The sequence below is a fragment of the Amia ocellicauda genome, chromosome 1, assembly GCF_036373705.1.
Source record: "Amia ocellicauda isolate fAmiCal2 chromosome 1, fAmiCal2.hap1, whole genome shotgun sequence".
NCBI classification, from domain to species: Eukaryota; Metazoa; Chordata; class Actinopteri; order Amiiformes; family Amiidae; genus Amia; species Amia ocellicauda.
The window spans coordinates 14,312,610-14,324,075 of record NC_089850.1 but is presented as its reverse complement, the minus strand read 5'-3'; the positions used below and the strand labels follow the sequence as shown (position 1 = coordinate 14,324,075).

The 11,466-nt window shown below is 38.1% G+C and overlaps 1 protein-coding gene across 1 annotated transcript; it reads left to right on the top strand.

The window, feature by feature from the left end:
* The first annotated feature begins 597 nt into the window (after positions 1 to 597).
* LOC136712754 (uncharacterized) lies at positions 598 to 9,317 on the top strand. The gene is made up of 11 exons (XM_066689541.1): positions 598 to 746; positions 1,321 to 1,351; positions 2,480 to 2,560; positions 3,041 to 3,223; positions 3,657 to 3,862; positions 4,672 to 4,687; positions 5,342 to 5,422; positions 5,903 to 6,085; positions 6,519 to 6,724; positions 7,534 to 7,549; positions 8,342 to 9,317. The coding sequence occupies exons 2-11, from the start codon at positions 1,339 to 1,341 to the stop codon at positions 8,428 to 8,430; spliced, it is 1,074 nt and encodes a 357-aa protein (XP_066545638.1). The 5' UTR covers positions 598 to 746; positions 1,321 to 1,338; the 3' UTR covers positions 8,431 to 9,317.
* Positions 9,318 to 11,466: the final 2,149 nt, after the last annotated feature.

The following is an 11,466-nucleotide window of genomic DNA, read 5'->3' as shown; positions in this document are numbered from 1 at the left end:
AGTCCGAGGCAGGTGGACGGAGCCAGCATGGGCCTTCCATATCAACGTCCTGGAGGGTACAGCTATTGTACCTTTAAGCAAGGTACTTTACCTAGATTGCTCCAGTATATACCTCGCTGTATAAATGGATACAAATGTAAAACTAATGTGATATGCTGTAACAATTGTAACAAGTCACCCTGGGTGAGGGTGTCTGTTAAGAAACTAGGTAATAATATTAAAGCAATAATGTACAAGAGGCCATCAGTTATACTGTATATTGACATTTCTTGGTGTGTTTTGGGGCTTTATCTAAATAGGAAATTACAATATCACAGCTAACACAGTGTTATCACAATAATTCAGAATGTTTCTGTATGGTTGGGGTTTGGTTGTGGCAGGCAGTATTGTTGCAAAATTGATCCAAATTGGTCATTTGATTATGTTTTCCACGTTGAAGCAACATTACTAAAACATAGGTGATTTAAAAAAAAAAAATGTTTTAAGGATATTTGTTTGAAATGTGTCAGGAAGTTATGTGTCCAGCACACAGCCTAGTGAAACAGAAAACAAATAACATGATAAAATGGTTTCAGTTTAATTCTTAGTATCACATTAATACAGTTCCGGCTGACTCACTGCAGTTCACACAGACACAGCAGCGATCTGTGTGGAGCTGAGTCTTGTTTTTCATGCAACAATTTCAAATCAAAAGAAGAAAAGTGCAGACAAGCAAGCCAGGACTCCAGTCAATCAAGAGGGGCCAAGTAGGTACATTGTTCTGTCATGTAAATATGTAAGCTTTCAATGGTTGAGAAGCAATACAAGCGTAGAATGCAGGACTATAGAACAGAAATGATGTGAAAGTGAAAGTTTTTCAGCATTCTCACCCCTCTGAGGTGTTTTGTTGTCTACATTGAGACATATGTAATAGATTTCGAGCAACCCTTTTTAACCACCATAAATGTATCATATACTTTGGAGTTAGATATGAAATGTTAATGTTAATCTAAATCTGTATAGAAATGGGAATGTACTATTATTCTTTAAATACTTGAAGAATTAAAATCTGTAAATCAATCTTAAAAAAATAAATAAACAGAAAGTGAAAAAGTTAACAATTGACTGGTAGTTTAAAAACACATTAGGAAAAATCAGGCTTTAATAAATAATGTACCTGTTTGACCTACACCAGGACAGGCGACGAAGAATACCACTAAAGCACCCAGATGATACAAATTACTCCTTTAATAGGCCAACTGCATTCAAGTGGGGTGTAAGAATATGACATCTTGTGTTGGTGTTGCTGATGTTAATTTCTCTAATTTCTTTCTGTTTAAGGTTTAAGCCAAAAGTTTAATGCAGCCAAAAGGTAATATGACAACTTTTTATTTGTATTCCCAAGTGCTAAAAAGTGCTTATTCTTTTTGACAGTTAGTGGCACTTTACATGTTAACTCAAAGAGTTAACTCAAACTATACAACTATGTTTTCTTTATATTGTGACCTTTCACACTGCAAGCACAGCTCCCTAGGCAGGACACAGTGGAGGTAGACACCAGAGCGAAGGCAACAGTGGCTGGGTTTATTTTTTAATTTGTCTTTTTTTAATGACAAATGCTGGGGAGGGTTTACAAAAAAAAATAAAAAGAAATAATAAAATAAAAGAACTGGTCCCAAGTTATATCCAGTCTCTCCACACACCAAAAATAAATACAAAAATCAAACACTGTTCCAAAATATAAGTCTGCAGCCCTGGTTGCTTCTCCTCTCTCCCTTCCCAAACAAACGAACACTACACTTAAATGGTCTAGCAGAGGGGGAAGAGAATCAATTACATTGGCTGCAGGTGCTGTCTGAGTCCCACCCTTGATGACCCACACCTGTAGCCAATCTCCCAGTTCTCTCCTAATTAAGGAAGGCTGATTCCAGGGTGAGTGCTTGCCCTGGTCTCTTCCAGCCCTCCCCATAAGCTCCCCCTAGTGGAGGATCTGTGAGCTGGCTCACAATATATTTCTACTTACTTCTATTAGAGCTCTATACATTCAGCCACTTTACTGGAAAGCAGAAGCCCCTCTCTGTCAGTAGTGGGTTGGTTGTGGGACATGGCGTGTGCTGTTCAAGTCTTTATGAATTGATGATATGTATTGGATTTGATTGTACTACAAAGTTGTATCCAGAAAAAATGTAAAAGCTAATCAGGCATCTGCAACACGTGATGTAGAGCTCTACAATATATTTGGAAATGTAGTGGATAGGAAAATAGGAAAAAGGAAATGTTTTCCCGTAGTATTGTATGTATGAAACGCACTTCTGTGATCTGTAGCTATACCAGTAAAATACTCTGCTGAGATTTACTTTCCTGATAGTACAGCACCTGTCTGTTGTTGGTTGAGCACTAGGACCCAATGGCAAAATACTCCATATCAGCTTCCAGAGGGGAAACTGTACTGGGGTAAGTTAGTAGCACAAGTCTAATCTTTCCCTTTTTTGATTTGCAGATTCAGAATCCAGTAGTTCAGCCCTAGGGGGCCACTCTGGTTTGAAATCTCTCATACACCTCCCAAAAAAGAAGAAAAAAGGTACATATTTTCAGTGGCCATGTGCATTAAAACATGTATTTTTAAAAGCAATAGATCAGTAATTTTTACATCAAATCGAGTGTGAGTCGGGTTTCCACAAATGAAGAACAAGCCCAGAGAGGGATCTGTTGCCAGCCGGTATCAATCCCTCAGTTAATGGATCCTCTCGGATCAAGTTCCTTAATCTATGTGGAAGCTTGTTTACCTCACCAAACAAACAAAATACAGTTGAAAACAAAAACAAGTCAAATGAAGGACCCTAATTATATAACTTTATATCTGTGCATCTTTCTTGAAAATAATTTATATCATACCTCAGTGAATCATTCTAATTGTTTATACATGTCATACTTATAATGAAAATCCACACTATATGTACTGGAATACTCCAAGGTGCTGAGAATAGCTTCAGCTTTTTATCTTTGACTTATCCTATAAAATGTTTGAATGAATGTCCCCAATATTTATGTTCCTACACAGTTAAAGTCTATATCAAGATCACTGGAGTTACCCATGATGCTGAGAGTGAGTTTTTAATGGGAATCAGAAAGTATCAGAGGCTTAAACAGTGCAGTATGGTGGAGTGCACAGTGATCCTGGTCTTCTGTCCTGTTGCCTCTCGCATACAGACTGATATTGATGCAGCCATTCAGGATATTCCAGGTGAGTTCATTGTCTTTCATATGCTTGCCTTTCTTGGTATTTGCTGTATAACTGAGAAAAACAACTCAATATACTGTGTTTAAGTAGAGTTTCCTTTCAACAATAATTTATGAGAGGACTGTCTATTTACTGTACAGTCAAAGTGTATATCAACATGCATAACGGTTCAGTTTGTCCATTCAGTGTATTGTGTGATTTAGTGTGAAACAAGACATACCTCCTTGCTTATATTTGCAGACTTGTTTTATGCAGACAGTTATTTAAAGGTGCCTACGTGTTTTTGAATTCATGTAACATATATTTGAATTTCCTTTTATTTTCTCTATTGTTCGGCGCTTCCATTTAAACATGATCATACTACTATATATTCTGTCATTTTGGTAATGGTGAGTAACCAATGTCTTGTTTATATTGTCTTCCTCTCTCTCCACAGCCAATAAGAAGGCCATTCTGGTGGTGATGCACCACACTCAAAAACCAGAGCTCAATATGACTGAGAGCAGCTCTCTGGTGAAGAACAGGGCAAACATAGTGGGAACTGTGGACTGTCTGTTCCATGAGACTGTGGGATTACTGCAGTGTGAAGTCAACACCCAGGCTGTGAAACAGGTCTCTGACATCTTACGAAAACATAATAAGGTAAACGTCTTGCAGAGGATCCTAAAAAACAAATGCTTTTTCTAGGCCAGCCAGGTCTTACAGGCTTTGCTCAAGTGAAACACAGTGCTAGAAATGCTAATTTCCTCTTTGCTCCTTTAAGCTAATCAGCTTTGAATATGTTGCCATAGTCTTCATAGGCATCTGGCATGGAAACCCTCCCCGTTACATTTTCAGACTTCTCTACAGGTGGTGGTGAGGACACTCAGAGTACTTGTAGAATGTTTGTAGTTTGATAGTTCTGCCCAGTGTTTGAGCTGTTTATTCCATGTGAAGCATTGTCTGTTCTTTCTTATCAAAATAAAGTATTAAGTAGTAATAAGTGCATCACTCTGCATTTCAGTACAATTGGTTATGTCTCATAAATAGTTACAATCCTGAATAACAGATGTAGTCAAAGTCTTTCTAAACAAATATCTCCAGTGTTTTATTACATCTTTTTAAACTTTGCAATTAGTGCAGGAATGCATGAGCAGAAGTGATGGAGTCAAATACAAAAGACAAGCCTAGCTCAGACAGTGTTATGTTCTAAAGCCTTCAAATCTAAAAGCTAGAAAATGAAAAAGGTAACCGACAACACCTGATTTGAAATCAAATGTAATATTATAGGCTGTAGTAAGTTTACCCAGATGGCCCAGTATAGGACACACAGCGAGGAATAGTACGAGAGCAGCCAGATGATACTTCTTTATAGACCGCCTGCGTTCAAGTGGTGTGAATGACAAGTATGACTAGTGTCACTGTTTCCTGGTGTTGCTGTTGTTAATTTCTCTCGTTTCTCTCTGTTTCAGAAAAAGCCTCCAGAAGGTAATTTGTCACCATTTAATTTGAATTAATTATTACATATTGCTTTGTCTTTAAAAGTTAGGGTCACTTTACATGCAAATGCCAACTTTTGGGGTATAAAATGTTAATTGTAAATGGTTATTTAAACTGACACCTAAGGAACTATGTAAATATGTGCTTTTATATATTATTTCTCCTTTTTATTAAAGTTATATATACTAAATCACTTTACTGGAAAGCAGAAGCCCCTCTCTGTCAGTAGTGGGTTGGTTGTGGGACATGGCGTGTGCTGTTCAAGTCTTTATGAATTGATGATATGTATCGGATTTGATTGTACTACAAAGTTGTATCCAGAAAAAATGTAAAAGCTAATCAGGCATCTGCAACACGTGATGTAGAGCTCTACAATATATTTGGAAATGTAGTGGATAGGAAAATAGGAAAAAGGAAATGTTTTCCCGTAGTATTGTATGTATGAAACGCACTTCTGTGATCTGTAGCCATACCAGTAAAATACTCTGCTGAGATTTACTTTCCTGATAGTACAGCACCTGTCTGTTGTTGGTTGAGCACTAGGACCCAATGGCAAAATACTCCATATCAGCTTCCAGAGGGGAAACTGTACTGGGGTAAGTTAGTAGCACAAGTCTAATCTTTCCCTTTTTTGATTTGCAGATTCAGAATCCAGTAGTTCAGCCCTAGGGGGCCACTCTGGTTTGAAATCTCTCATACACCTCCCAAAAAAGAAGAAAAAAGGTACATATTTTCAGTGGCCATGTGCATTAAAACATGTATTTTTAAAAGCAATAGATCAGTAATTTTTACATCAAATCGAGTGTGAGTCGGGTTTCCACAAATGAAGAACAAGCCCAGAGAGGGATCTGTTGCCAGCCGGTATCAATCCCTCAGTTAATGGATCCTCTCGGATCAAGTTCCTTAATCTATGTGGAAGCTTGTTTACCTCACCAAACAAACAAAATACAGTTGAAAACAAAAACAAGTCAAATGAAGGCCCCTAATTATATAACTTTATATCTGTGCATCTTTCTTGAAAATAATTTATATCATACCTCAGTGAATCATTCTAATTGTTTATACATGTCATACTTATAATGAAAATCCACACTATATGTACTGGAATACTCCAAGGTGCTGAGAATAGCTTCAGCTTTTTATCTTTGACTTATCCTATAAAATGTTTGAATGAATGTCCCCAATATTTATGTTCCTACACAGTTAAAGTCTATATCAAGATCACTGGAGTTACCCATGATGCTGAGAGTGAGTTTTTAAAGGGAATCAGAAAGTATCAGAGGCTTAAACAGTGCAGTATGGTGGAGTGCACAGTGATCCTGGTCTTCTGTCCTGTTGCCTCTCGCATACAGACTGATATTGATGCAGCCATTCAGGATATTCCAGGTGAGTTCATTGTCTTTCATATGCTTGCCTTTCTTGGTATTTGCTGTATAACTGAGAAAAACAACTCAATATACTGTGTTTAAGTAGAGTTTCCTTTCAACAATAATTTATGAGAGGACTGTCTATTTACTGTACAGTCAAAGTGTATATCAACATGCATAACGGTTCAGTTTGTCCATTCAGTGTATTGTGTGATTTAGTGTGAAACAAGACATACCTCCTTGCTTATATTTGCAGACTTGTTTTATGCAGACAGTTATTTAAAGGTGCCTACGTGTTTTTGAATTCATGTAACATATATTTGAATTTCCTTTTATTTTCTCTATTGTTCAGCGCTTCCATTTAAACATGATCATACTACTATATATTCTGTCATTTTGGTAATGGTGAGTAACCAATGTCTTGTTTATATTGTCTTCCTCTCTCTCCACAGCCAATAAGAAGGCCATTCTGGTGGTGATGCACCACACTCAAAACCCAGAGCTCAATATGACTGAGAGCAGCTCTCTGGTGAAGAACAGGGCAAACATAGTGGGAACTGTGGACTGTCTGTTCCATGAGACTGTGGGATTACTGCAGTGTGAAGTCAACACCCAGGCTGTGAAACAGGTCTCTGACATCTTACGAAAACATAATAAGGTAAACGTCTTGCAGAGGATCCTAAAAAACAAATGCTTTTTCTAGGCCAGCCAGGTCTTACAGGCTTTGCTCAAGTGAAACACAGTGCTAGAAATGGTAATTTCCTCTTTGCTCCTTTAAGCTAATCAGCTTTGAATATGTTGCCATAGTCTTCATAGGCATCTGGCATGGAAACCCTCCCCGTTACATTTTCAGACTTCTCTACAGGTGGTGGTGAGGACACTCAGAGTACTTGTAGAATGTTTGTAGTTTGATAGTTCTGCCCAGTGTTTGAGCTGTTTATTCCATGTGAAGCATTGTCTGTTCTTTCTTATCAAAATAAAGTATTAAGTAGTAATAAGTGCATCACTCTGCATTTCAGTACAATTGGTTATGTCTCATAAATAGTTACAATCCTGAATAACAAATGTAGTCAAAGTCTTTCTAAACAAATATCTCCAGTGTTTTATTACATCTTTTTAAACTTTGCAATTAGTGCAGGAATGCATGAGCAGAAGTGATGGAGTCAAATACAAAAGACAAGCCTAGCTCAGACAGTGTTATGTTCTAAAGCCTTCAAATCTAAAAGCTAGAAAATGAAAAAGGTAACCGACAACACCTGATTTGAAATCAAATGTAATATTATAGGCTGTAGTAAATTTACCCAGATGGCCCAGTATAGGACACACAGCGAGGAATAGTACGAGAGCAGCCAGATGATACTTCTTTATAGACCGCCTGCGTTCAAGTGGTGTGTATGACAAGTATGACTAGTGTCACTGTTTCCTGGTGTTGCTGTTGTTAATTTCTCTCGTTTCTCTCTGTTTCAGAAAAAGCCTCCAGAAGGTAATTTGTCACCATTTAATTTGAATTAATTATTACATATTGCTTTGTCTTTAAAAGTTAGGGTCACTTTACATGCAAATGCCAACTTTTGGGGTATAAAATGTTAATTTTAAATGGTTATTTAAACTGACACCTAAGGAACTATGTAAATATGTGCTTTTATATATTATTTCTCCTTTTTACTAAAGTTATATATACTAAATCACTTTACTGGAAAGCAGAAGCCCCTCTCTGTCAGTAGTGGGTTGGTTGTGGGACGTGGCCTATGCTGGTAGAGGCGGCTGAGTGCAATTTTGGTCCTGGAGAGACCAAATCCAGTTTATAGGTCACCCTAAAGTACCAATTTCTAAACTCTGGCAACACCTTAATTACCCAGGAGGGACACTCCTCACTTATTTAATTCAAGGTTCACTAGTGGTTCTTGAGGGATGAAGGATATTCAGGTGTTTCTCTCAAATGCTCTCTAAATGTTTACCAAAACACCTGCTGAACTGCAGGGAATGAAATATGTCCAAGTGTTTGTGAATTGGTTATATGTATTGGATTTGATTGTACTACAAAGTTATTTAGAAATAATATCCAGAAAAATGGTGAAAGGCAATCCATGTGTCCGCGCCACTAGTAATGTAGAGCTATACAGTACATTTGGAAATATACTGGATAAGAAAATGTAAAGCAGGTGTCTGAATGTGGAGGGCGAAAATTAGAAGACATTTTTCTAATTGTAATGTATGAATGAAACGCAATTCTGTGACCAGTAGCCGTGCCACACACTCCTTTTTTGTTTTGCAGGTTCGGAATCCAACAGTTCAGCCCAAAAGGAAAACTTTGATCAGACACCTAACATATCTGGACTGAAGAAGAAGGAAAAAGGAGTGTAGGAGTGTGTCTAGGGTTGACCATGGCCCTCCCTGAAATGAGGCTGGCCCCCCCAGTGGCCTCCCCAACAAATTACGACCGAAGATCAAGGGCGCCGCGGTCACCCATGGACGGAGTACCGTCCACCCGCCCCCACCGCTAGCATGAATGAAACATTGTCAGCACCCCCACTCGGCCACCCCATTAAAAATATTCTGGAAATGCCACTGCCTCTTTGGACTTTTCCACATTTCATTGTGTTACAACATGAAATCAGAATGGATTTAATCAGCAGTGTTTGCACTGATCAACACAGAAAATGTCCAAAATATCACAATGAAAAATATAATCTGCAAATTGTTTTTAATTAATTACAAAACAGTAAATACTTGAATGTGCAAGTAATCACCCCATTTGCTATGACACACCTGATTGAGCTGTGGTGAAATTGTCTTTAGAAGTCACATAATTAGTTGAATGGAGTCCACCTCTGTGCAATTAAGGTGTGTCACATGATTTCAGGTTAAATACACATGTCTCTGGGAGGTCCCACAGTTGGTCAGTACAATTTCTAACAAAAACTACAGCTCTGGAATAAATTAAGAGACCACTGCAAAATTATCAGTTTCTCTGGTTTTACTATTTATAGGTAGGGCCTATGTGTTTGGGTAAAATTAACATTTCTGTTTTATTCTATAAACTACTGACAACATTTCTCCCAAATTCCAAATAAAAATATTGTCATGTAGAGCATTTATTTGCAGAAAAAGACAACTGGTCAAAATATCAAAAAAGAATAATGCAAAGAAAATAGTTCATATTCATTTTTAAACAACACAATACTAATGTTTTAACTGAAAAAGAGTTCAGAAATAAATTTTTGGTGGAATAACCCTGATTTTCAATCACAGCTTTCATGCGTCTTGTCATGCTCTCCACCAGTCTTTCAAATTGTTGTTGGGTGACTTTATGCCACTACTGGAGCAAAAATTCAAGCAGCTCGGCTTTGTTTGATGGCTTGTGACCATCCATCTTCCTCTTGATCACATTCCAGAGGTTTTCAATGGGGTTCAGGTCTGGAGATTGGGCTTGCCATGACAGGGTCTTGATCTGGTGGTCCTCCATCCACACTTTGATGGCATGGAGCATTGTCCTGCTGGAAAAAACAATCCTCAGAGTTGGGTAACATTGACAGAACAGAAGCAAGTTTTCTTCCAGGACAACCTTGTACTTGGCTTGATTTATGGGTCATTCAAAGAGACAAAACTGCCCGATTCCAGCCTTGCTGAAGCAACCCCAGATCATCACCGATCCTACACCAAATTTCACAGTGAGTGTGAGACACTGTAGCTTGTAGGCTTCTCCAGGTCTCCATCTCCATTAGACGACCAGGTGTTGGGCAAAGCTGAAAATTGGACTCATCAGAGAAGATGTCCTTACTCCAGTCCTCTACGGTCCAATCCTTATGGTCTGTTGCAAACCTCAGCCTGGCTCTTCTTTGCTTGTCATTGATGAACTTTTCAAAACAATTCCACATGTGTACTGACGGGGAGTTGAAAATGTTTAAATATGCAAAACTGTTAGCCAATCATACCAGTGGGCCTTTACTTCAGAGTCTACAATCCACCTCACCTATTCAAACGGTGTGTTCCGATGTGGGGGGTCAAAACAGGACAGAAAATAGCCTATTACTTCTAAATTATGATGTTTTTTGATGTAAAAATCTTGATAACATTATAAGTGGACCTCAGAGAAAAGTACAAAATAAAAAAAGGCAGTTCATGACCCCTTTAAGATCCTTATGGTCTTTTGCAAACCTCAGACTGGCTCTTCTTTGCTTCTCATTGATGAAGGGCTTTTTTCTAGCTTTGCGTGACTTCATCCCTGTCCCAAGGAACCTGTTTCGAACCGTCCTTGCCGTGCACTTCACCCCAGCTGCCGTTTGCCATTCTATTTGTAGGTCACTAGATGTACTACTAGCACTGTTTTGCCATCCAGGAGGTCCTATTGCAAGAGGATAGTAATGACCACAGCAGTGTTTTTTATACTTTTCCTCGTTAAATAAGATTTGGTTCAGGTGATCACCTAATCAGTACCTCATTCAATAGAATGAGGTGTGCCTGTGTTTTGAATTCAACAGACACTGGCATGGAATGGGTGCCATATATGTAGAGATGCTGATTTAAAGGGGTCATGAACTGAGAAATCAAAATTCCCTTGATATTTTGACTTATAAGAGGTCATTGTACTATAAAAACATCCTGTAAGTTTCAGAACTCAAAACTTTCTCGTTAGTCTAAAAACAGCTTATATTGAAGCCAGTCTGCAAAAATGACAGGATGTGGAATGTGCCACTTTATTACATAATAGTGTGGCTAAACCCCACCTCTACAGAAGAAGATCAACGCCTGCTTCTACATTACTGCCTGTTTAGGCCCGCCCACCGATTAACGCATATAGTAGGTAAATAACGAGAGCGGCAAACGCAGGTCTATGCAGAAACCAAACGATAAAGATGGCTCTGAAGACAACAATTGACAAGTTTTTTACTTTAATGAAAAAGATGGACGACGAATATAAGAACGACAGCTTGACAAACGATGGTACATTCATTTATACTTCGTTTACATGAAGCAGCACGATTTATCCTTTGTCAGATATAACTGTATTAACGCCTAGTATCTAAACTTTATATGCAACAACCAATGAAATATAAAATGTGCAATATGCATAAATGTTAACAACATAACGACACAAACCGCTTTCTGTAGCGTCTTCGGCTAAACTCTAATATAATGTAATAGGCTAACTACCTCACAAATACATAAAGTATAAATATAAATAAAGATGATTATTTACCACGCTGTCGCAGGCTGTAGTATCCTTGCCATTTGAGGTGCAGGTTCGTTGTCTTCTGATTCGGGATCAGACTCTGGATCAAACATGTATGGCTGAATTTCATAGGCTGCCATTTCTCAACATTGGAAATTTTCAAAACAATTCCACACGTGTACTGATGGGGAGATGAAAATGTTTAAATATGCAAAACTGTTAGCCAA

Coding starts and splice junctions, on each gene's coding strand:
- LOC136712754 (XM_066689541.1), top strand. Junction 2,561..3,040: donor CCCAAAAAAGAAGAAAAAAG/GTACATATTTTC, acceptor GTTCCTACACAG/TTAAAGTCTATATCAAGATC. Junction 5,423..5,902: donor CCCAAAAAAGAAGAAAAAAG/GTACATATTTTC, acceptor GTTCCTACACAG/TTAAAGTCTATATCAAGATC.